This window comes from Rhinatrema bivittatum, chromosome 9, assembly GCF_901001135.1.
Source record: "Rhinatrema bivittatum chromosome 9, aRhiBiv1.1, whole genome shotgun sequence".
Taxonomy (NCBI): Eukaryota; Metazoa; Chordata; class Amphibia; order Gymnophiona; family Rhinatrematidae; genus Rhinatrema; species Rhinatrema bivittatum.
In genome coordinates this window covers 255,639,747-255,664,573 of record NC_042623.1, presented here as the reverse complement: position 1 = coordinate 255,664,573, position 24,827 = coordinate 255,639,747, and the positions used below count along the sequence as shown (strand labels likewise).

Sequence of the window (24,827 nt, the reverse complement as noted above, 5' to 3'; positions counted from 1 at the left end):
TGGGAGACAGATACAGATTTCAAAGCTGCCGTCAGCCTACATATACCCATGCAGGAAGTTTAGCTCTTCAGTATTCTCCTCGAAAAGCAATTATGGATATATTTATGCTCTAATAACTTGATTAACTTGGTTAACTTGATTAATTAGGACTGGTTAACTGATTTCCAAATTGGAGATCGCCAGTGCACTCAACTGAATAATGCCAACACCAGGCAACTAGGATGTCTTGAACTAGGGGTGTCGAACTGGCTTATCTGTGCTTGTCTTGTTCTTGGTGTTTTTCACCCGAGTTTTCCAATTCCGGGGCAGCTGTGGGCGGGATGCTGAGTCCATCTGTCTACACTAAGGAAAACAAAATTATCAGGTAAGTAATTTCTCCATTTCCTAGTGTGTAGCCAGATGTACTCAGGACCAATGGGATGCACAAAAGCTACTCCCGAACAGGGCGGGAGGCTGCCCGTGGCCCACTTAGTACTGCCCTTGCAAAGGTTGTGTCCTCCCGGGCCTGGACATCCAGGCGGTAGAACCTGGAGAAGGTGTGTATGGAGGACCACGTCGCCGCCCGACAGATCTCGGCGGGCAACAGCATTTTGGTTTTCGCCCAGGACACTGCCTGGGCCCTTGGTGAATGGGCCTTGACTCGCAGAGGTCGAGGCTTCCTTGCCTCTACATAGGCCGCCTTAATTAGTTCTTTGATCTAGCGGGCTATGGTTGCCCGCGAGGCCGCTTCCCAGTTTCTTCCCGCTGTGAAGGACGAATAGGTGGTCCGTCTTTCGCACAGATTCCGATCTTTCTAGGTATCGGACTAGGAATCTGCCAATGTTAAGATGGCGAAGAAAGCATGAATCTTCCGCATCCTTACGTTCGTCTGGAGATGGTAGCGAGATGGTTTGGTTTAGGTGAAATTGAGAAAACACTTTCAGTGGAAGGAGGGGACAGTGCATAGCTGTATGGCTCCCTGTGTGAACCTGAGGAACGGTTCCCGACAGGCAGCTCTTGGCTGTGTTGACGACCCACCCGAGATTCTGCAGCAGATTCTTGACTCTGGTGGTCGCTTGGTGACTTTCCTCTGGAGATTTTGCTCTGATTAGCCAATCGTCCAGGTAAGGATGTACGAGGATTCCTTCTTTCCTCAGTGTTTCCACCACGATTTTGGTGAAGGTCCGAGGGGCGGTGGCTAGTCCGAAGGATAGCGCCCGGAACTGGTAATGATGGTCCAGTATCGCAAAGCGTAGGAAGTGCTGATGGTCTTGATGGACCAGTATGTGGAGATAGGCTTTGGATAGATCCAGTGAGGTCAGGAATTCTCCCGGCTGTACTGCCCTTATGACTGAGTGCAGGGTTTCCATGCGGAAGTGTGGTACCCTCAGGTAACGATTGACAGACTTGAGGTCTAGGATGGGCTGGAACGTTCCTTCCTTCTTGGGAACGATAAAATAGATGGAATAGTGACCAGTATTTTGTTGGTGCATGGGCACCGGAGTTATAGCCTTTAGGGTGAGTAGTTTTGTCAGTGTGGTTTCCACTGCCATCCTCTTGGAAAGGGCGTGGCATGGTGATCTCACAAATTTGTCTGGAGGGATGCTGAGGAAGTCCAGATAGTATTCCTCTCGAATGATAGTTAGGACCCCTTTGTCAGACGTTATCTCGATCCATCTTTGGTAGAAGAGGGTAAAGTCTGCCCCCTATGACTTCTTCCGGTGGATAGGTCTGTTGATTCTCATTCGGGCCGATACAGTACAGTGCGCTCCGACGCCATTGGACGCACGTTTTCCCTTACCCCTTATTCAGTAAGGGGCGGAAAATGCGCGTCTAACCCGCCGAACCTAATAGCGCCCTCAACATGCAAATGCATGTTGACGGCCCTATTAGGTATTCCTGCGCGATTCAGTAAGTAAAATGTACAGCCAAGCCGCACATTTTAACTTTCAGAAATTAGCGCCTACCCAAAGGTAGGCGCTAATTTCTTCCAGCACCCTCCTACTTAATAACATGGCGATATTAAGTCGGAGGTCCCGAAGAGAAATTTGAAGTCTGTCGGCGGCTGTTGGGTCGAAAACTGGACGCTCAATTTTGCTGGCGTCCGGTTTCTGAGCCCGTGGCTGTCAGCGGGCTCGAGAACAGACGCCGGCAAAATTGAGCCTCGGCTGTCAAACCCGCTGACAGCCGCCACTTCTTTTGCCCGTTTCTACCGCTGGGCCTCATTTAAATACTGTATCGCGCGCACAGGCGAGTGGCCTGCGTGCGCGCCGGGAGAGCGGGCACAGCAGGAAGCAATCTGAAGAGTCATTGCTGCTACATCAAAAGACTGTTTAAGGATGGATTCCAGTCATCTATCCTGGGCATCCTTTAGTGCCGCTCCTCCCTCGATGGGAATGGTCGTGGGCTTGGAGGTTGCGCAGACCATGGCGTCCACCTTTGGGAACCGCAGGAGTTCCATAGCTGCGGGTTCCAAGGGATATAGGGCTTCTAGGGCCCATCCTTCTTTGAAGCTGGCCTCAGGTCAATCAGTTGCTGTACTGCTTGCAACACTGGAAAATAGCATAAGGCCTGACAGAGGGAGAACAAGATGGGGTTTATCTTTGGTTCCGCTGTGGTGTCCGTGCCTGGAATGTCCAGCGTCTTCAGGTGCTGGGAACTAGTCTTTGGAGAAGAATCGCAGCATGGTTCGGTATGGATCCATCCCTGGGGGATTTCTCCTTCCTCCAGGGAGTCAGCCTCGTCCTCCAAGGTGTCTGTATCCCCGGAAGGGAGGCTCTTGCTTAGGAAGGGCACGTCTCGATGGGCCCAAGAGGTCCTTGGAACGTCTTGCGTTTCTGGTGGCAACTGGGACTGGGTCACAATCGGTACTGAGTGCGCTTGGACAAAGGTTTGTAGCCTTTGAAGAATTCCACCCAAGAAAAAGTCCCTGGGTCCATGTTGATTCCAGGGGGCGTTATAGGGAGGTCCCGGAGGTGTCTTCCTGTGTAGGAGCAGAGTTGGAGATACAGAGGTCTGGGGTACTCATTAGTGGATCCGGATCCCTCTACTGGCTGTGAGGGACCTTGCTTTGGTTCCCCCTGAGCCTCTTCGCACTGCTGGCATAGGGAGGAGGCCACTTCTGGTTGCGCAGCTCTCAGGTGGCAGGCTGGGCAGAGGGCTTGTCTCCTGGCCTTCTTGGCAGGCAGTGCCATGGTTTGTGCTCATGGTGAGCTTCAAAACTTGTCTGTGCATGTAGGAATGCACGCCGGGAGGCTTGGTTGAGCGCTCCGAGTGCACCGAAGATGTGTGTGCGGAATGCCTAAAGATGTGTGCGCAGGCCACTACTTGTGCGCCTGGCTGAGATGTGTGCGCCGCAGTGTGCACAGCAATATTTGTGCACTCAGGCCCTTTATGCAGGCAGCTATGCGCCCAACACCGGGGCTGCTCAACCCGATGAAACAGATGCTGGAAGGGACGATCTGTGTGGCAAATCGAGCCTCGGAGACCGGAGACTTTAAGAGAGGTTTCTACCTTACCTGGTCTCGGCGTTTCCCGGTCTCGTGCCGGGCGGTCTCCGGTTGCGGGGGAAGAGGGAATTACCATCACCGCCGTGCTCGATTCTGCACCCGCTGCCTCTCAGCCACCCTGGGGGCTAAGTCCATGCCGGGAGCCGGCTACTGGACCGAGGCTTGCCTCCGAGGGATCTCAGAAATCACCTCAGGAATTCTTGACTGGGGGAGGGACCCTTAGGTATCACCGCGGGAGAGCAGGGCTCGTCTTGTAGAGGTAAGTTTTCTTTCTTTGTTTTAAAATTGCTAACACTATTCTAGTGTGTGTAGTGTCCCTATCTACTTAGGAGACTGAGAAATATTGAAGAGCTGAGCTTCCTGCATGGGTATATGTAGGCTGACGTCAGCGCTGAAATCTGACTCTGTCAACTGCTATCAGGAGCACACTATACCCACTGGTCCTGAGTCCATTTGGCTACACGCTAGGAAATATTGAATTTGTTAGGGGGAGGGGGGGAGGCAGCATCTTCCATGCCCTATGTACTTGTTTGTCTATTTGCTCCCCTGATACTCTATTACTAAAGCAGATCCAGAAGCCCAGGATCCTTGCTGGTGCCCTGAAGAGGACAGGACACTCCCTGGGAAAAAGCGAAGAAATCTTGTACATCCACCAGGGAACATTTTAACACTGTTGGCTTTAACTGACCACCAGTGACAGGACATCCCAACACAGTTGTATCATAAAAGCATGATTTCCTCTAAAAATAAAATACAAAGTCTGACATAAAAGGAGATTATTTCCACCCAAGTTAACAATGTAATACTCCACATTCACTTTTTTTTTTTAATTAGCAGTCACATGCTAATAAAGGTTTTGCTTGCCACTTCCTTATTGGGTTATTCTAGGCTTTGCTTCCCTTTTATTTAAGGGTCTATGTGGTTTTTCATTCAAGGGCTTGTATTCATAATTTCCCCATGTAACTGTTCCTGCTAGCCAGCTCACTAGTGGCATATAGACACAGGCTGTATGCAGCAAGAAAAAGAAATAAAGACAAGTCTATTTTTAAACGGGCCAATACAGTAAAGTGCGCTCCGGTAGAGCGCACTGTTAGCCCGCGTTCGGCCATGCGTTTTCGACATGCTACTTTTACCCCTTATACAGTAAGGGGTAATAGCGCGTCAAAAACTCGCTGCCAACCCCCTCGAAACTAATAGCGCCCGCAACATGCAAATGCAAGTTGATGGGCCTATTAGTCATTCCCGCACTATCCAGAAAGTAAAATGTGCAGCCAAGCCCTATATTTTATGTTCAGAAATTAACGCCTGCCAAAGTGAATTGTAAAAAGAACTGAAGGCAGTAGCACGGCTCGGCTGTGCAGGCGGCAGCGTCCTCAGTGTTGGGTGGCTGAAGTAGGTTTATTTTATTTTTCTCCCGCTTGTGTTTCAGGCAAGCTTCTCCCCGTTCGTGATAGACTGGGGCTCTGCATGCCGTGCATGCAGCTCGAAGCGGTTGTGGCTTAGTCGGCATGGGTGTTCAGAGGGCGGGGAGGGCTCGTCCGATCACCCTACAGCCGCAAAACAGCGGAGGTCCTCCAGGGCTCTGGCCAGGGTGCTGATCCTTTCCCGGATCAGCGCGGGAACGGCGGTCACCTTGGATTCACTCTCGGCCGTTCCCATGCTGTCGGAGGAGGGGAGGGGCGGATGCATCCCCATGCTAGTCTCCGGCCCGTTCTGTCTCCAGGAGCAATCAGGAGGACTTTGAGAAGGAAGGGAGCCCCATGTTGCTGGTCTCTGGCTTCTTTCTTGTGGGGTCTGGAGCATTAAGGCCATTCTCAACTGTCCTGTGTGTTGCTACTGCATGATTCTTACCTGGCCAAGCAGCAGGCAGTGTTTGAGGCTAGGGATTCCCAGCCAACAGAGGGGCGTTCGGTTGGCCCAAAACAGAATTTGTTCTGGGAGACAACAGGTTTCCCCTGTCCAGAGGTTGTTGGGTCCCCTCTCGGGTTCTGGCCCAGGGGGGGATAAGTCCGATGAGTCTGGCAAGGCTACCATGGGGGCAGAGGAGGCTCCTGACCAGGATGTTCCTGTAGATCCAGTGGCAGGAGGTGCGGGTCAAGGGGAGGATCCAGAAGCGCCGGTCCCCAAAGGGGATGACTCGAAGGTGGTATGTCTTTTTAGAAAGGAAGAGCTGGATGCCTTGCTGCCTCTGGGTCTAGGGGTTAAAATCCCCCAGGACGACACAGATTTGGAGGGGGCCGATCTGGTCCTGGATGGGATGCGGGGTTCCCCGACGGCCTTCCCGTAACACAAGTTGGTAAAGAAGCAGAATGGGGAGCCCCCGATTGCAGGTTAAAGGAGGGAAGGGCCATGGCGAAGATTTATCCATTGCCTGAACAGGCGTTGGAACTTGTTGCTCTCCCTAAAGTTGATGCTGCGGTTTCAGTGGTTACTAAGAAGGTGACTACCCCTTCGGTAGGGTCCGCGACGTTGAAGGACGTTCAGGAATGTAAATTGGAGGTGCACCTCAAGAGGATTTCTGAGATCTCACCCCCTGGGTTTGCGTGCTGCTAGTTTTATGCAACGTGCTCGTCTCTGCTGGGTGCAGCAGACGCAAGAAAGCCTGCTGAAGTTGTGCAAGGAGGCAGACAGCGTTTGCGAGCGGGACTCTCCAGGTCCCACCCTGAGTAGGGAGCTCTGGTACATCCCAGGAGTCTGGACTGATCCAGGTAACGTACAGGGAAAGCAAAATTGGTTCTTACCTGCCAATTTTCATTCTTGTAGTCCCACAGATCAGTCCAGAACCTGCCCATTCTATTGAGGGGGGGGGGGGGGGAGAAGAGAAGAGTCGTCCACTCGTCTTTTTTTTTTATAGCAGAGGATATTTTCATATTTTGAAAGTTTTGGATGTTTTGATTGTTTTTAGAGAAATATGGAATTTTTTTTTTTTTTAAGATTTGCTTGGGTATAGATTAATAATGAACTACAGGTGGCACACGTGGTTAAGTAGCAGTGTCAGTAAAACTTTCGCTGTCTCCATCTGCTGGAAGGGAGGCAATACCCAGGAGTCTGGACTGATTTGTGGTACTACAGGAATGAAAATTAGCAGGTATGAACCAATTTTCCTACGTATCTCAAGATTAATTGAACCGTGATGCAGAACACTGCTCCTCTGCAATGTAAGGGTGCTTGGCCTTCCTTGGATATAGTGACCAGTTTTCTAAAGCAAAACTACAGTAGCCACACCCAATTATTTAGTGTCATATTATTTCCTCTTGATCTACTTTTTTTTATTGCCTGGATGAGCCATACACTTAAAATAAATATGTTAAATCCATCTCAAAGGACTTCAGATAACAAGCACTGAAGCTACAGAGGGGTTCAGATAGGGGGAATTTGTGTTAACATTTTACCTTCACGTCTTGAAGCTGTACATGGATGTCTTGATGAGCTTTTCGTAACTGTCTATTCTCTTCCCGTAAATTATAGACATTTTCTAGGAAAGACAAAAGATCATGAAATGACAAATCACTGGCTAAGTGGCCTGCCAGTAGCTCCTCTCCACAAAAGAGAGAGACACCAATCTGACAAGTGGGGAGGACAACATGCAGTATTACCCATTTTACCCACAGTAAAACTACAAAATTTGGAACCACCATGGGAGTGAAAAACCTACAACCCCCAACCCAATTAAATACACAGGCAAGAACAAAATACCTAGAACCAGGCAATAAACACACACAGCTCGAGACACTTCAGCTCCTCCTCCAAGGACATACACACCCACAATGATCAGAACAGTCGCAGAGGCACCCGGACACTCTACTTTTAAGAATAGGCGTATGTGGACAGGTTTCTCCCTGCCTGTTTGTGACTGAGATGGGTTTAATCATCGCTGCTATATACCGGGTGTGGCATAATCTTTGCCCCCCCCCCCGCACCCCACTGGATTCTCCAAAATATAATTTTTTTACCATTGTGTAGGGCATTCAATTTGGAATTTAACAGTAACTTATACATTACTTAAATGTATTATTTATGGCGGGAACGTACGATGGCAAAAAACAGTGACAGATTGACTGAAGTATATTGCATTTTGTGCGGAGCGCGATGCTGAAGCAATCTTTATTACAAAAGAGTGGATTGCCTAAAAATTAGGTTGAGGTGAAAGCTGGGATCAGAGGACATAGGCAAGACTGTAGACAAGTGTTTTACAGAATTTGGTGACTGCTAAAATTGTCTCAAGAAACCCCAAAAATTATTGAAAATTCCAACAACAAGCAGAAAGAAAAAGCTGTTACCCTGCTCGCTTTAAAGCTAATGATGGGCACTTCAACTATCAATAAGATTGGCAGCCTCAGTGACCTCACCCGACCCTCAACCCTCACAATCATACAAAAAACAGCCACGAGACACTAATTGTGGGGGAAAACAGGCCGCAGCTTTATTAATTCTAACACTAATTACTAAATGCACCAACCCAAGCTGGTCCAGTGAATATCAATCCCAATAGATCCCCTTTATCACTGTGCATCTTAGCCAAGCAAGATAGTCTCCTTGATCCAACCCCTTGCTATGTTTCCAAAGCAAGGGAGGCCTCACTACCCTGGTATGTTATGCCCCTACTGCACGTTGTCATACCACCCCAAAGAACATTTTGTTGCCATGTGCTTTGCAGTCACTTGCAAGGTGCCTACCTGCTCGGTTACCCCACCACTGGCTTAAGGCAGTGGGCCACTTGCTTCATGCTCCCCCCACGCCAACCTCACCGTTACATAAGTTCAGCTGCTCCCTTTCTAATGTTTCCTGTAATGCATTGTTGAAAAGGTCCTACCCAATGTCAGACAGATGTATCTTATCGGATCTATAAAAACCTCTGCATAAAGCATCAGCCCATTCCTGTTTAATCTGCTGGCCTCCCAGCTTCTGTACCCATACACCAATTTGCCTATTAACTTTTTTCTGGCCTCTGCCCCACAACTTTACAGCGCACCATTTAATACATGGAATTATGTCTGACCACCACAATCATGCTGGGTAAAAATAAGGAAACCAACTCGGCAGTATTCTTCTTGATCTCATCAATTGTTTACATGACAACTTCCCCAAGTCATTGCCTCCCAGATGGATGATGGCTACTTCTGGCCTGGTGGACACCAATCTACGACATAAGAATGGCGACAGCTGCTCCCATTGCATACCACGTCTCCCCATCCACAAAACTTGAACACCAAATGGAGCCATGCCCAAATGTGTCCCGCACTGCCTCCCTCTTGCCCTCTTGGCTGCCCAATGGATGAAAGAACGTCTCACAATCCAGACCAGTCCTTCACCTGTGGCAGACCTTCAATGAAACATTAATACCTACAATGCACATTTCCAATCTTACATACAAGTTGACTGCAGAGGCCCTCCACCACCTGCTTCTCTAGTGTTCATGTTCAGGCTTTCCTATGCCACACTGGTGACTGCCCCAATCCTAAATGAATGCATCCCATACCCATTAGGGTCCAATCCCACATGCACCAATGTGGCTCAAAAAACCCTATTTCAATTTTCGTTGGTAAAGGGCACACCATCGGCATGAATAAAGTAAGCGTGCAATGCTTCCCAGTCTTCCATTCAGATAGATGTTTAAATCTCTGACCAGGTATGTGACTTGTGACCCAACCTGGTTCAAACATATGCTGGTCCCTTTACCAGTCTGGTCCGTCTTGGATCTATGTACTAGAATATAAGCTACCTGGTCCTTCACTTGCAAATTACACATAAGGATGCCATTGAAACCAGAATCATTCTTGGATGCAGCCACAACTCGCCCACCCACAAGGCCCCAAAAGATGCCAAGGAAAATGTTGCCCGGAATAAGTTAGTCCCGAACCCCAACTCACAAATCACCTGGAGTGATGACAACTGATGAACAATTCATGGATTATGGGGCATCTCCAATCCCGCACAGGTCCAACCTTCCTCGCGCAGCCAGTCAGCATCTTCCTGACCATAACACTCTATACAAGATCCCCCCTCCCATCCCCTCACCTTAGAAAAGAAAGCAAAACCTGCCAGTTGGTTAGCCACCATCCCCCCTTGATAACCTCGTCTCCCTTGCCCAGGCGACATATTTAACAATGAGTTTATCTTGCACTGGGCCCTCTACCCATCCACGTTGTTTCAAGAAACCCTGCATCCTGTCATATCATCTGCAGTATGCTATGTGCTGGGGGCCACTGATCTCTTCAGTAGGTCCCATGCAGTTGAGCTCCAATCTCCCACAACTTGTCTGGTACTGCTCTCCTGCAACCTGCTGTCAAAATAAATCCTATTTAGCCCAGGGCAGTGAATCTGCAAAACAATTACTAGCTCCAGACAGATGCTTTGCCCACATGGTCATATTCTGCCGCAGACACCGCAAAACCACTTCCCTCAGTGACTCAGCAACCTGGGGGCTACGTGCAGCCTGTCTGTTAATCACTTCAACAATCGCCTGATTGTCGCACCAGAATATTATCTTTCTGTCCTGTGATATTCCTGGTCAATCCAACCTTGACCCAAATTGAAGGCCAAGGAGCAGCACATCACGACTCAACACATTTTCAAGCAGCAGTCATAACTGTAGTGACACCCTGTAGGTAAGAAGTGAGGCAAGATCTCAGACAGCATAATGTCATTGACTTCTTCAGGCAAATTAGGCCAAGAATCTAGTTGGGTGGCTTATCAGGCACCTGTGTATTCTGTGATGAACTTGGATGGAGAGCTAAAGTCTGCATTTCCTGCTCAGGCTTTTTATTTGCTGAATTAAGAGCTTGCTCTTGAGACTTTGCCACTTTCTTGTTTTTCTTCTTCTCCTTGTCAGCAAAGATACTACACATTCTAAAAACGATGTCTGAATCTATTTTTTGTATACTAGATATTCCTTGGCTTAGCGCTAAGGGGCCAGATTTTCAGAGACTCACAGAAGACAGGGCTTGGGATGCTCACTCACTCCTACAGAATGGTGTGTGGGGGGCGGGGCCTGCGATGTGGCTTTTTCATCCTTACATGAGCAATGCTCGTCATGGTACCTGCTCAGTCAGTTCCATTTTAATAGAAGAATATAATCGGCAGTTCCAAAATGAAATTACTCAATTTGATCCTATTTTGGGATTGCTCCCTTTAAAAGAAAATATACGCCAGCTGTTTCTACACGGTGGTGGTAGTGGGAGAGGGCAGCAGACTGTGCAGTTGCACTGCACTCTGGGGGCACGAGATATATATATATATATATATAACTATATGACATATATATATATATATATATATATATATATGAGCAGCACTCATCCAGCCTAGTAGCACTCATCCAGTCTCCAGCAACAATAATGCACTACCGCCCACGCACCTACAAATCACTCACCCCAATCATGATTTCCCCCACAACACAGTTCCTAGGTCTCACCCTATTTACCATAATCCTATTCAACGCCCAATCACTCACCAACAAAACTCTTATACTCAACGACATACTGCAGGACACAACCCCAGATTTTTGCGCCATAACAGAAACATGGCTCAAATCCACAGACATCACACTTATCAACCAACTACCAACACAGACTTATGATTTCTTCTCCATCCCAAGACAAAAAAAAAAGAGGAGGGGGTATCTTCCTCGCTGCAAAAAAATCCTTAAGGTTCACACACCACCCAATCAGTACTATTACCAAACTAGAACTAGGATTGTTCAAATCAGAACATCTCCAAATCCTTCTAGTCTATGCCCCTCCAGGCTTACTAGAGTCAGACCCCTCACCTATTATTGAAACCATAACCTTACATCTTAATCTTGACTCCCCTGCTATAATCCTGGGCGACTTTAACTTACATGTTGACAAAGTCCCCCTCTCAACAAACTGTGAAGCTTTCCTCACCTCACTGTCAGCGATGGGTTTCAGTCAACAAATCAACAAACCCACTCACAAAGCAGGCCACACGCTTGATCTCCTCTTTACAAACACCAGTATTTCTCTCACAAAACAACCAAATTGTAAAAAAGTCCCATGGTCAGATCACTCACTAATCTTCACCAGCTTTTCTATACCTCGATCAGACTCCAACCTCAACTCAAGACCCTCTTTCCAATACAGAAAACCTTGCTCCTCAGAACACCTCAGCAAACTTCTAACCTCTGATCTACCACTCATTGATGTATCTACACCCAACTCTGCCCTCCAATCTTGGTCCAAAATAACTAATTCTATTGCAAACACTCTCTGCCCACTGACAACCAAAACAAGGTCTTCCAATGCATCCAAACGACAACCCTGGTTTAACGATCAACTACGAAAGCTCAAACAACTACTTCGGCAAAAAGAAAGAAAATGGTGTAAAGCCCCTTCACCGGCCTCACTCTCTGACTACAAACGATCACTCCATCTATACAAAAGTACCACGTTGAAAACCAAAAGAGACTACTATGCCCGGAAGATTCATCACCTCAGCTTTGACTCAAAGGCTTTATTCGCTTTCGTTTCAAGCCTCACTAAACCGATCTCTCCAGATATCCCACCCGAACAAGCCCAGACTAAAGCAGACGAACTGGCTCTTCATTTCAACAAAAAAATATCGGATCTCCTTAATCAGCTGACTCCAAACACCACTTCTCCAGATAACACATACTTTCCCCAAAACAAAGAGATACAGCTTATTGACTTCGAACCCATCACAATCACAGAGATACAAACGGTGTTAAAAAGAATGAAACCATCATCTCACCCATTTGATCAAATCCCTTCCAAAATGCTCCTTCTCATCCCGGACACAATAGCAAAAACCTTAGCAGATATCATAAACTCTCTATCACATGGTATTTACCCGGAAGACCTAAAAACTGCCTCAATCAAGCCACTGTTAAAAAAACCAAATCTAAATGCATGTGATCCCAATAACTTCCGCCCTATTTCCAACCTCCCATTCATAGCGAAAATCATGGAAAAATTGGTAAACACCCAACTATCCAACTACCTAGAGGACCACAGTATTCTGTCCCCTAACCAATATGGTTTTCGCAAAGCCGCAAGCACTGAAACGCTACTACTCTCACTCACGGACTTCCTCCTTTCTGGAATTGATAAAGGCCAAGCATATTTACTAATTCTTCTTGACTTTTCGGCGGCCTTCGACACCGTGAACCACGCCCTCCTTCTAAAACAGCTGGCAAACATTGGTTTAACAGGTGCCACACTTAACTGGTTCAAAACATTTCTAGAAAATAGAGGATATAGAGTCAAAATTCACAATAAAGAATCCCAATACCACCATTCCAATAGAGGGGTGCCGCAGGGTTCATCACTTTCACCCACACTATTCAATGTCTACCTCCTACCACTATGTCAACTTCTTACAAAACTAAGCCTGAAACACTTCCTTTTCGCTGACGACGTACAGATCGTGATCCCCATAGAAGAATCTATATCAAAAACAATGGAATATTGGGACAGTTGCTTATCAGAAATTAAACTCCTCCTCACCAGTCTAAACCTTGTACTTAATGCTTCTAAAACAGAATTCCTGCTCATATCACCGGAAAACAATAATACACTCCCAAAACCACCCACACTGCTTCAAACAGCCCACGTAAGAGATTTAGGAGCCATCCTGGACAATCGACTCAACCTCAAACCATTCATTAACCAAACCACCAAGGACTGCTTCTACAAATTACATATTCTGAAAAGAATCAAACCACTTTTCCACGCCCAGGACTTTAGAACAATACTACAAGCAATAATCTTTTCCAAATTAGATTATTGCAACTCATTACTACTAGGCCTCCCAGCTTCCTATACCAAACCGCTACAAATGGTTCAGAACTCTGCAGCCAGAGTCCTTACAAACTCCAGGAAAATGGACCACATCTCACCTATCCTCAAAAACCTCCACTGGCTACCGATCCACTATAGAATCATGTACAAAACCATCAACATCATATACAAAACTATCAACCAAAACACGCACCTCGACCTACAAATATCCGCCAGACCCATCAGGGAATACTACAAAGAGTCACTCCAAATTCCAAAGGCCAAAACCTACCAACATAATCATTGAGTCTTAGAGCCTTCTCTTCAGCAGGTCCAACTCTCTGGAACTCTATCCCACCTGATTTGAGACAGGAGCCATGCTCTCTAACATTTAGGAAAAGACTAAAAACCTGGCTTTTCAAAAAAGCATTTCCAAGCATTGAATAAAACCTCCATTAAATAGCACAAACTCTTATTCTATAACTGGACCTAATACAAATCAACCAACCTTAAATTGACACTCATCAATACCTTCTGAGCTTTTATCATACCATTATCGTATTTATGCATCCGGTTATTTATGTACCGTCTCATAGTGATGTACCGCCACAGTTACTCACATATTCTTATTTAATCACTTTGCTACTCTATTACATTAATAGGCCAAAATGTAAATATTGCTCTGTACAATCTCTCCCCTTTTCCATTTCCAAGTTGATTTCCCTGATTTTTTGTAACTTTCTCACATCCTTTATTTGATTCACTGTATTTATTCACTGTATTTAAAGTTCAAGGTTCTTACTGAGAACATTGTTTTAAGTTATGTTATGCTCTACACACTCTGTTAATTGTAAACCGGGTTGATGTGATGCCTGTCATGAAACTCGGTATAACAAAAACAATAAATAAATAAATAAATATATACATACATATATACATACATACACATACATATATACATATTATATTGTAGAAGCTTTCTGTGTATAAATACTGCTCTGTGCTTTTCATTATCCCCTCTCCACTAGTGCTCTGTGTTTCATAATCTCTGTGCTCTCTGTGTATAAAAACTGCTCTGTGTTTTTCATTATCCCTTCTCTAATAGTGCTCTGTGTTTCATTATATCTGGACTCTCTGTGTATAAATACTGCTCTGTGCTTACATTATACCTTTCTCTAGGTCTGGTTATTGTATATTATTTTGTTTGGTTCCTTGCTAATTGTTTGCTTTAAGATTCAGTAAACCTGCATCTCTCTTATTGTATAGCTGTCTTTAATAATCTGCTTAATATTGGCACATAAGTGCTGTGGGATCATTTAATAGCTAAAGGACTAGTAAAGTTCCAGGAAGTGTCCTGCTCTAACCAGATTGACCTAGGTTTAAACTGTTTGACTCCCTCCCATCCTACCCCTCTACCCACCCACCCCTAGGTTTGTTTTTCTTATGTAGACTGCCGAACTTAAAATTAGCATCAAGATAAATTAGTACATTGGTATTTCCTTAGGTGTTAATCAAATAATTTACCAAAATGAGGACTATCCAATGAATCTATTGTGGAGCCTTTATTCTGAGGGAAAGCATCTGGAAACTTAGAGCTTGCCCATTTGTGAACTGTCTTCCTTGAAAAAGGAGCTGGCTGAAGTTAAAGCTCAATTATAGAAATGACGGCAGAAGAAGACCAAATGGCCCATCCAGTCTGCCCAGCAAGCTTCACACACTTTTTTCTCTCATACTTATCTGTTTCTCTTAGCTCTTGGTTCTATTTCCCTTCCACCCCCACCATTAATGTAGAAAGCAGTGATGGAGCTGCATCCAAGTGAATATCTAGCTGATAAGTTAGGGGTAGTAGGGGTAGTAACCGCCGCAATAAGCAAGCTACACCCATGCTTATTTGTTTTACTCAGACTATGTTATACAGCCCTTATTGGTTGTTTTTCTTCTCCCCTGCCGTTGAAGCAGGGAGCTATGCTGGATATGCATCGAAAGTGAAGTATCAGGCACATTTGGTTTGGGGTAGTAACCGCCGTAACAAGCCAGCTACTCCCCGCTTTGTGAGTGTGAACCCTTTTTTCTTCTCCCCTGCCGTTGAAGCAGAGAGCTCTGCTGTATTTGCATAGAAATTGAAGTAACAGGCTTATTTAGTTTGGGGTAGTAACCGCCGTAACAAGCTAGCTACTCCCCCTTTGTGAGTGCAGATCCTTTATTCCACATTTCCTCTTGCTGTTGAAGCTAGAATGATGTTGGAGTCACAGTAAGCATGTGTACGTTTATTGAATAAGGGTATTGTCTCCAGGCAGTAGCCGTCATTCTGGCGAGTCACCCACTCTTCATTGGCGGCCTCTTGACTTTATGGATCCACAGTGTTTATCCCACGCCCCTTTGAAGTCCTTCACAGTTCTGGTCTTCACCACATCCTCCGGAAGGGCATTCCAGGCATCCACCACCCTCTCCGTGAAGAAATACTTCCTAACATTGGTTCTGAATTTTTCTCCCTGGAGCTTCAAATTGTGACCCCTGGTTCTGCTGATTTTTTTCCTACGGAAAAGGTTTGTCGTTGTCTTTGGATCATTAAAACCTTTCAAGTATCTGAAGGTCTGTATCATATCACCTCTGCTCCTCCTTTCCTCCAGGGTGTACATATTTAGATTCTTCAATCTCTCCTCGTACGTCATCCAATGAAGATCCTCCACCTTCCTGGTCGCCCTTCTCTGTACCGCTTCCATCTTGTCTTTGTCTTTTTGTAGATACGGTCTCCAGAACTGAACACAGTATTCCAGGTGAGGCCTCACCAAGGACCTGTACAAGGGAATAATCACTTCCCTTTTCTTTCTCGATATTCCTCTCTCTATGCAGCCCAGCATTCTTCTGGCTTTTGCTATCGCCTTGTCGCATTGTTTCGCAGACTTCATATCATTAGACACTATCACCCCAAGGTCCCTCTCCTGCTCCGTGCACATCAGCCTTTCCCCCCCCATCGAATACAGTTCATTCGGGTTTCCACTCCCCATATGCATGACTTTGCACTTCTTGGCATTGAATCTCAGCTGCCATATCTTCGACCACTCTTCCAGTTTCCTTAGATCCCGTCTCATTCTCTCCACTCCTTCCGGCGTGTCCACTCTGTTGCAGATCTTAGTGTCATCCGCAAAAAGACAAACCTTGCCTTCTATCCCGTCCGCAATGTCGCTCACAAAGATATTGAACAGGACCGGTCCCAACACCGATCCTTGCGGTACACCACTTAAAACCGCTCTCTCTTCAGAGAAGGATCCATTTACCATCACACATTGTCTTCTGTCCGTCAACCAATTTGCAATCCAGGTCACCACCTCGGCACTCACTCCCAAGCTTCTCGTTTTATTCACCAGTCTCCTGTGCGGAACCATGTCAAAAGCTTTGCTGAAATCCAAGTATATGATATCGAGCGCTCTTCCTCGATCCAATTCCTTGGTTACCCAGTCAAAAAAGTCAATCGGATTTGTCTGACAGGATCTTCCCCTGGGGAATCCATGGTGCCTCTGGTCCATCAATTCTCCGGACTGTAGATAGTTCACTATTCTCTCTTTCAGCAGTGACTCCATTACTTTTCCCACCACCGAAGTGAGGCTGACCGGTCTGTAGTTGCTAGCCTCCTCCCTGTTCCCACTCTTGTTAAGCGGGACCACCACCGCTCTTCTCCAATCACTCGGCACCACTCCCGTTTCTAGGGATCTATTGAACAGGTCACACAGCGGAGCCGCCAGAACATCTCTGAGCTCCCTCAATATCCTTGGATGAATCCCATCAGGCCCCATGGCTTTGTCCACTTTCAGGTTCTTTAGCTCTTCCCACACATTTTCTACTGTAAAAGGATTTTCATCTATTCCACTTCCCACCAGTTTTTTGTTGTGTAGAGATGGTCCTTCTCCAGGGTCTTCTTTAGTGAACACAGAGCTGAAGTATTCGTTTAATATTTCTGCCATTTCTTCGTCTCCCTCCACACATTGATCATTAGCACCTTTCAATTTCACTATACCACTTTGGATCTTTCTCTTTTCACTGATGTATCTGAAAAATGTTTTGTCACCATTTTTTATCTCCTTGGCAATCCTCTCTTCTGCTTGACTTTTTGCCAACTTGATTAATTTCTTCGTCTCCCTCAGTTGATACAAATATTCTTCTTTGTGTTCCTCCCTTTGGGATCTTTTATATGTCTTGAATGCTGTTCTTTTAGCTTTAATTTTGTCAGCCACCTCCTTTGAGAACCAGATAGGTTTCAATTTTCTTTTGCTTTTCTTTACATTTCTAACGTATAGAGCAGTTGCCTTGGCGATTGCTCCTTTTAGATTGGTCCACTGCTGATCCACATCTCTCTCGTTCTCCCAATTAGCTTCAATAAAGAGAATTTCACCCACATTACAGTACTCAGAAAATAATTCCCCAGTGCCACAGAAAAACCAGGAGTCAAGAAAAAAAGAGAGAGATACAGTAGGCTCAGGTAGGATAACAAATGTGACCCACAGTCACCCATTCTTGACAGATGGGCAGCCCACAAGTATACCCCCCCCCACTCAGGACATTAAGGAACTCATTAAAAACCAGGATTACAGTGGGCTCTGGCAGAATTAGACCTGTAACGAGGAGACACACACAGTATCAAGTGCAACAAGAACAAAAAGCCTTCTCTATATTAAACACTGAAGAAGTTCGAGAAAAAAACATTGAAGTGTTACCAGAAAAGAGAAAAAAAACCCAATGCAAGCAGAAATTCAAAATCCATAACCAAAAGAAAAAGCTGATTGAGATGGATGACTGTCATTAGTGGCATTAGAGCAATTTTGGAGTCGCATTAACCGTGTGTATGTATATTTTATAAGGGTATTATCTCCAGGTAGTAGCCTTCATTCGGGTGAGCCACCCCCTCTTCATTCACGTCCTCTAGACTTGATGGATCCACAGTGTTTATCCTACACCCTTTGAAGTCCTTCACAGTTCTGGTCTTCACCACTTCCTCCGGAAGGGCATTCCAGGCATCCACCACCCTCTCCATGAAGAAATACTTCATGACATTGGTTCTGAGTCTTCCTCCCTGGAGCTTCAAATCATGACCCCTGGTTCTACTGATTTTTTTCCGACAGAAAAGGTTTGTCGTTGTCTTTGGATCTTAAAACCTTTCAAGTATCTGAAAGTCTGCATCATATCACCTCTGCTCCTCCTTTCCTCCAGGGTGTACATATTTAGATTCTTCAATCTTTCCTCATAAGTCATTCAATGAAGACCTTCCACCTTTTTGGTCACCCTTCTCTGGAACGCCTCTATCTTGTCTCTGTCTCTTTGGAGATACGGTCTCCAGAACTGAACACAGTAGTCCAGGTGAGGCCTCACCAAGGACCTGTACAAGGGGATAATCACTTCCCTTTACTTACTCGATATTCCTCTCTCTATGCAGCCCAGCATTCTTCTGGCTTTAGCTATCGCCTTGTCACATTGTTTCGCCGACTTCAGATCATTAGACACTATCACCCAAGGTCTCTCTCCTGCTCCCTGCACATCAGCCTTTCTCCCCCCATCGAATACAGTTCATTCGGATTTCCACTCCCCATATGCATGACTTTGCACTTCTTGGCATTGAATCTCAGCTGCCATATCTTCGACCACTCTTCCAGCTTCCTTAAATCCCGTCTCATTCTCTCCACTCCTTCCGGCGTGTCCACTCTGTTGCAGATCTTAGTGTCGTCCAAAATAGACAAACCTTACCTTCTATCCCGTCAGCAATGTCGCTCACAAAGATATTGAACAGGACCGGTCCCAACACCGATCCTTGCGGTACACCGCTTAAAACCACTCTCTCTTCAGAGACAGTTCCATTTACTATCACACATTGTCTTCTGTCAATCAGTTTGCAATCCAGGCCACCACCTCGGCACTCACTCCTAAGCTTCTCATTTTATTCACCAGTCTGTGCGGAACCGTATCAAAAGCTTTGCTGAAATACAAGAAGATGACATCAAGTGCTCTTCCTCGATCCAATTCCTTGGTTACCCAGTCAAAAAAAAGTCAATCAGATTTGTCTGACAGGATCTTCCCCTGGTGAATCCATGCTGCCTCTGGTCCAGCAATTCTCCCGACTGTAGATAGTTCACTATTCTCTCTTTCAACAGTGACTCCATTACTTTTCCCACCACCGAAGTGAGGCTAACTGGTCTGTATTTACTAGCCTCTTCTCTGTTCTCACTCTTTGAAGCGGGACCACCACCGCTCTTCTCCAATCACTCGGCACCACTCCCATTTCTAGGGATCTATTGAACAGGTCACACAGTGGACCCGCCAGCACATCTCTGAGCTCTCTCAGTATCCTGGGATGAACTTCATCAGGCTCCATGGCTTTGTCCACTTTCAGTTTCTCCAGCTCTTCACATACATTTTCTACTGTAAATGGAGTTACATCTACTCCACTCCCCTCCAGTTTCTTGTTAACTAGCGACGGTCCTTCTCCAAGGTCCTCTTTAGTGAACACAGAACTGAAGTATTCGTTTAATATTTCTGCCAGTGTATTTATGCAAAAACAGTGGCAGCTACATCAGACAACTAATACTACAGTCTAATCCCAATTTACACATGATGCAAAGAAAGGGTTCTTTATAAATTTAAGGATAAATGTAAAATTTCAGTCTAGTTAGCAAGATGGTTCACATTTCTAATTACCTTTCATCTTGGACATTTCCTGCTCTTTTTCTTGCTGTAAGTGTACATACTTCTGCTTGTGATCACTGAATGTTCTAGTCAAGTCCTCTCCTAGTTTTTGATGGTCTAATTGTAGGTCTGAATATTGTTTCTTGAGATCATCATGTTGATTCTGCAAATGCCGGAATAGTAAAAAGACTTCAGCTCTCTTGGAGTCGGTCTCAACATTCCTATACTAAACTAAACCATGTCACTTACTGGAACTTCAGAGGACTGATTCCAAGACAAATGAAATTTTAGCACAGAGGGAATTTAAATCGAAAAAGTAAATATGAAAGTACAATATGTGCAAGTGATATAATCAGGGGTTAGTAGCTCCGGTACTAGACATCCACAATGAATATGCATAAGATATAGTTGCATACAATGGAGGCAGGGCATGCAACTATACCTCATGCATATTCGTTATGCATATTCTAAATACCAGACCTGTTTATGGCACTCCAGGACTAGAGCTCCCTATCCCTTATTAATATATATAGCAATATAACAATATAGCTCAAAGCTTATATAAAAATGAAAACATTATATTCAACACCACCTATGCTTATTGCTATGCTGTTTCAGACAGCATCTAGTTCACTGCTTTTCAACAGCCCTACCATATGAACATTTGGTTTAAATATGACAGTAGATTTTTGCAACTTAAAACAGCTGGCATGCTCACATTCAAGTCATATTTCCCCATACTGCCAAAATGGATATTCCATGGAATCCTATACTAATTTTTTTAAAAATTCTAATACAGTCATAACAAGAGCATTTCAAACATACATTTTTTCAAGATCATTATCTCCCAGCTCTCCCAATGAGACGAAGATTCATCTCTGGTCAAAGGCACATGTAACTGGAGGAAAAAGGCAGGATCTCTTCATTGTTCTGAAGTCAAAGCCCTGCCAGCCACAGCAAAAAAATTCCCCTACTTTCCATAGCTCATATCTTGCAGAGACATACTAAGAGATAGGGGGGTCCAAGGGGTGCACAGAGGGACCAGGACTTCTCCTCCTATCCTGCAGCCATATAGCCCTCGCTGTTTCTGGAAGGGCGGGACAGAAGATGGTCCCTTGCTCTATGAGCAGTTGCTTTTTTTTTTTTTTGGGGGGGGGGGGGGGGGGGGAGAGATATTCTACAGCAGGCATCTCATCCCACACCATGCAGATGGCTTGTGAGGTACATAGGAGCACAGCAGCTGCAGGTCAGAAATTTAGGAAGAGGGAGGACGGACTGGGAATGGGGGAGGGTATCACGAAGAAATAAGGCAGAGAGAGCGCAGAAAGAATGCAGAGGGACGAGGTGGATTTTATTTTACCAACTCAAAGACGCAGAGTTTTCTAAGGAACATTACCAGTCACGCCATGCTCCAAGGTCAGGCATGAGTGGTCTTCAGTTTTCTGAACATGAGATTTTTAGGTCATGTGACAGGGATGTTCACAGGAAAGTGAATGCCTCTGCCTTATATCACCTGATTGCATTTATGGCAATGACTTTCTGGGGCCAACTTTAAATAAATATATGTGCTGTATTCTGTAGCAAATCTTAATTCCTAAAGTAAACTCTTTAGGAAACATATCTTTTTCAGTAACCCTTACCTTCAACATTTGATGCTGTACATTCAGTGCACTGTACCTATTATTGGAGTCTTGCTGAAGATTGAAGAAAGAAAAAAAAAAAAAAAAGGTTATAAGCAATCCATTAAATTTCTTTCTTTCTTGCAAATGTATTAGCATACAGCTGCTTGAGAATAATCTAGATTATCTGGGAAAAAAAAATCAAAGAGGGGGGTAGAGCTCAGAAATGTGTAGCTAACAAAATCTCGACTTACAGCTTGTTAGTAAAAGGTAAATAGATCATATGTCCAGAGAGTAAAGCTGACTTGCTACAGCAGCAGCAACATCCGTCTATCACATTTAGCATTTTCACTTCTCCTAGGTCACCCAAATACATTGGTCCAGTTCTGGTTTGGCCCTTTTGTAGACAGATTTGTAGATCAGATTCTCCCATTGATTCCCCGCCCCCCCCCGGGTGAAGTGGGAACCTAAGTGCACATCTCCATTAGCAAGTCAAGGTTATAGGATATGAGAGATTTAGTCAACCCCCGCCTCATAATCAATTATTAACCAGCATGGTTAACAGATCATCTATGGAGCAATGATGGCAAAACCGAAATACCCACCTGGAAACGAAGTAAAAAGACTGTTCTTCATCGTTGATGAATCTTCTTACTCTATAATTCATTTATGAACTTACAAGAAAGCTCTTCTAGAGTTCTTTCCTTGACTTTTCGAAAATGCACATTGCTTCAGAATCAAGCCCTATACAATTTTCTCTTGAAAACGTTTAGTACGTGTTTGTGCCTCCCCTTCCGAGCTCCAAATTATTTTCCTACCTCAAATCAGAATCAGACTCTCTTACATTAAACGTAAGGCAAAAGGTGTTACTAAGTTTACCACTGTGCTTTCACCAACAGAGAGATCAAGTTACACTTGGGCAATGGTCATTTGGAGGTCCATATTCAGCACCATCTGTCCAGCTAAGTTTGGCCTTAGCCGGGCAAATGGAGGGATTTGGAAATCCAATCACATTAATTGGCCCAGAGATAGCTGGACAACTGCTTATGCGGCTAGCTTGGGGACAGGGTAAAGCCGGCTACCCAGCTAAGTTAACCAGATAAATGCTGATTTTTCAACATTGTCTGGCCAACACAGCTGAAGAGCTAATGCTAACATAATTCAGCAGCCACTGAATATCCCAGCAAAGTTAGCCAGATAAACTCAGCTGGCTAACTTTGCTAGCCGGCCAATGGCTGAATATGGATCTCTATATAATTTTAACTATACTGTCACCCTGCAAAATCTTTTTTTTTTTTGGGGGGGGGGGGGGGGGGAAGAAGAAAAACAAAAAAACTTACCCTTCCTTTATTTAGTGTTTCTTGTGCTTCTAGCTTATAGACAAGAAAATCTAAAAAAAAAAAAATACAATAAAATATAAAAAACCATATCCACACCTTTAAGAGAAGAATTTTATCACAGATGAGAAAATATTAAGGAAAGAGTGGAGAATGAAATTATTAGGTAAGTACTTTTTTCTTAGTGTAGACAGATGGACTCAGGACCATTGGGTTATGTGCGCTTCTGCTAGCAGATCAGAGACTGAGTCAGATTTCAAAGTTGACATCACTCTAGATATACCCCTGCAGTAACCTCGGCTCTTCAGTATTCTCTTCGAAAAGCCAATCTGGATATATATCTTTGCTTAATTAACTTGATTAGACTTGATTGAACTGATTCAATTGATTTCAAAACTGGAGACCACCAGTGCACTTAACCAATTAACGCCGACATCGGACAAACTGTGGGTGTCTTGAACTAAGAGTAGACAACGGCTTACCCGTATTTACTTAGTCTCGAGGTTTGCTTTCCGAGGTCCTCCTTCTCTGGGGCAGCCATGGGCGGGATGCTGAGTCCATCTAACTACACTAAGGAAAACGAAATTATCAGGTAAGTAATTTCTTCATTTCCAAGCGTGTGGCCTGATGGACTCAGGACCAGTGGGATGTACAAATGCTACTCCCGGACAGGGCGGGAGGCTGCCCGTGGCCCACTAATACTGCCCTTGCAAAGTCTGCATCTTCTCGGGCCTGAACATCCAGGCAGTAGAACCTGGAGAAGGTGTGCATGGAGGACCACGTCGCCACCTGACAGATCTCGGTGGGTGACAGCAGTTTGGTTTCTGCCCAAGGGACTGCCTGGGCCCTTGTAGAATGAGCCTTAACCTGTAGTGGTAAGGGCTTTCCTGCCTCTATGTAGGCTGCCTTGATTACTTCTTTGATCCAGCAGACTATGGTCGCCCTAGAGGCCACTTCTCCTTGCTTCTTCCTGCTGTGAAAAACGAACAAGCAATCCGTGTTGCATACCAGTTCCGATCTTTCCAGGTGTCGCACCAGGAGTCTGCCGATATTTAGGTGGCGAAGAAGGCGTGAATTTTCAGAGTCCTTATATTCATCTGGAGATGGCCTGGTTCAAATGAAACTCAGAGACCACTTTCGGTAGGAAGGAGGGGGACGGTGCGCAGCTGTATGGTTCCAGGAGTGAACCTAAGGAATGGTTCCCAACAGGATAGTGCCTGTAGTTCGGAGATGTGACGAGCTGAACATATTTATTATTTTATTTATTTAGCATTTTTCTATACCGACTTTCCAATAACAGAATTACTGATCAATTCGGTTTACATTCTAAACAATAACAATGACAAATCAATGTCTTACAATGAACAGGTTGAATTAACTTGGATTAAGATATATGGGGGTTAATAACATAATTACAAGGTACGGTGCCTAATGTAGGCTGGAGGTTGGGTTTTGATATTAGACTGCCACCAGGAATACAGTCTTCAATGTTAAGAGATGTAGTGACAGACCGCACTTTGGTCTGAAGGAAGTCTAATACTAGATTGAGATTCCATAGGGGCACCGACCACTTTAGAGGTGGCCGGAGTTGTTTAACTCCTTTCAGGAAGCGGGACAAATCCGGATGAGTTAATAATCGTATACCATCCACTTCGGCTCTGAAGCAGGACAGTGCGGCTACTTGGACCTTGAGGGAGTTGAGTGATAACCCCTTTTTCATACTGTCCTGAAGGAAGTCCAGAATCATGGGAATCTTGGCCGTCCATGGGAGTATCCTGCGATCCTCGCACCAGGCTTCGAATATTCTCCAGATCTGTATGTATGACAGGGATGTGGAGAACTTGCATGCTCGGAGCAGGGAGTCAATCATGGCCTTCGAATAACCTTGCTTCTTCAGGCGAGTCCTCTCAAGGGCCAGACTTTGAGAGCATCGAGACTGATCTTCGTGAAGAA

General features: G+C 45.1%; 1 protein-coding gene across 4 annotated transcripts in view; it reads right to left on the bottom strand.

The window, feature by feature from the left end:
- GOLIM4 (golgi integral membrane protein 4) overlaps positions 1 to 24,827 on the bottom strand; it is a 105,660-nt gene that overhangs the window by 27,020 nt on the left and 53,813 nt on the right. For all 4 annotated transcript variants that reach the window (XM_029615587.1, XM_029615586.1, XM_029615585.1 and 1 more), the window contains 4 exons: positions 22,878 to 22,927; positions 21,559 to 21,612; positions 19,931 to 20,081; positions 6,881 to 6,963 (listed from right to left, as the gene is read on the bottom strand). In XM_029615587.1, the coding sequence (XP_029471447.1) occupies positions 6,881 to 6,963; positions 19,931 to 20,081; positions 21,559 to 21,612; positions 22,878 to 22,927 (338 nt within the window). The remainder of the gene's footprint in view (positions 1 to 6,880; positions 6,964 to 19,930; positions 20,082 to 21,558; positions 21,613 to 22,877; positions 22,928 to 24,827) is intronic.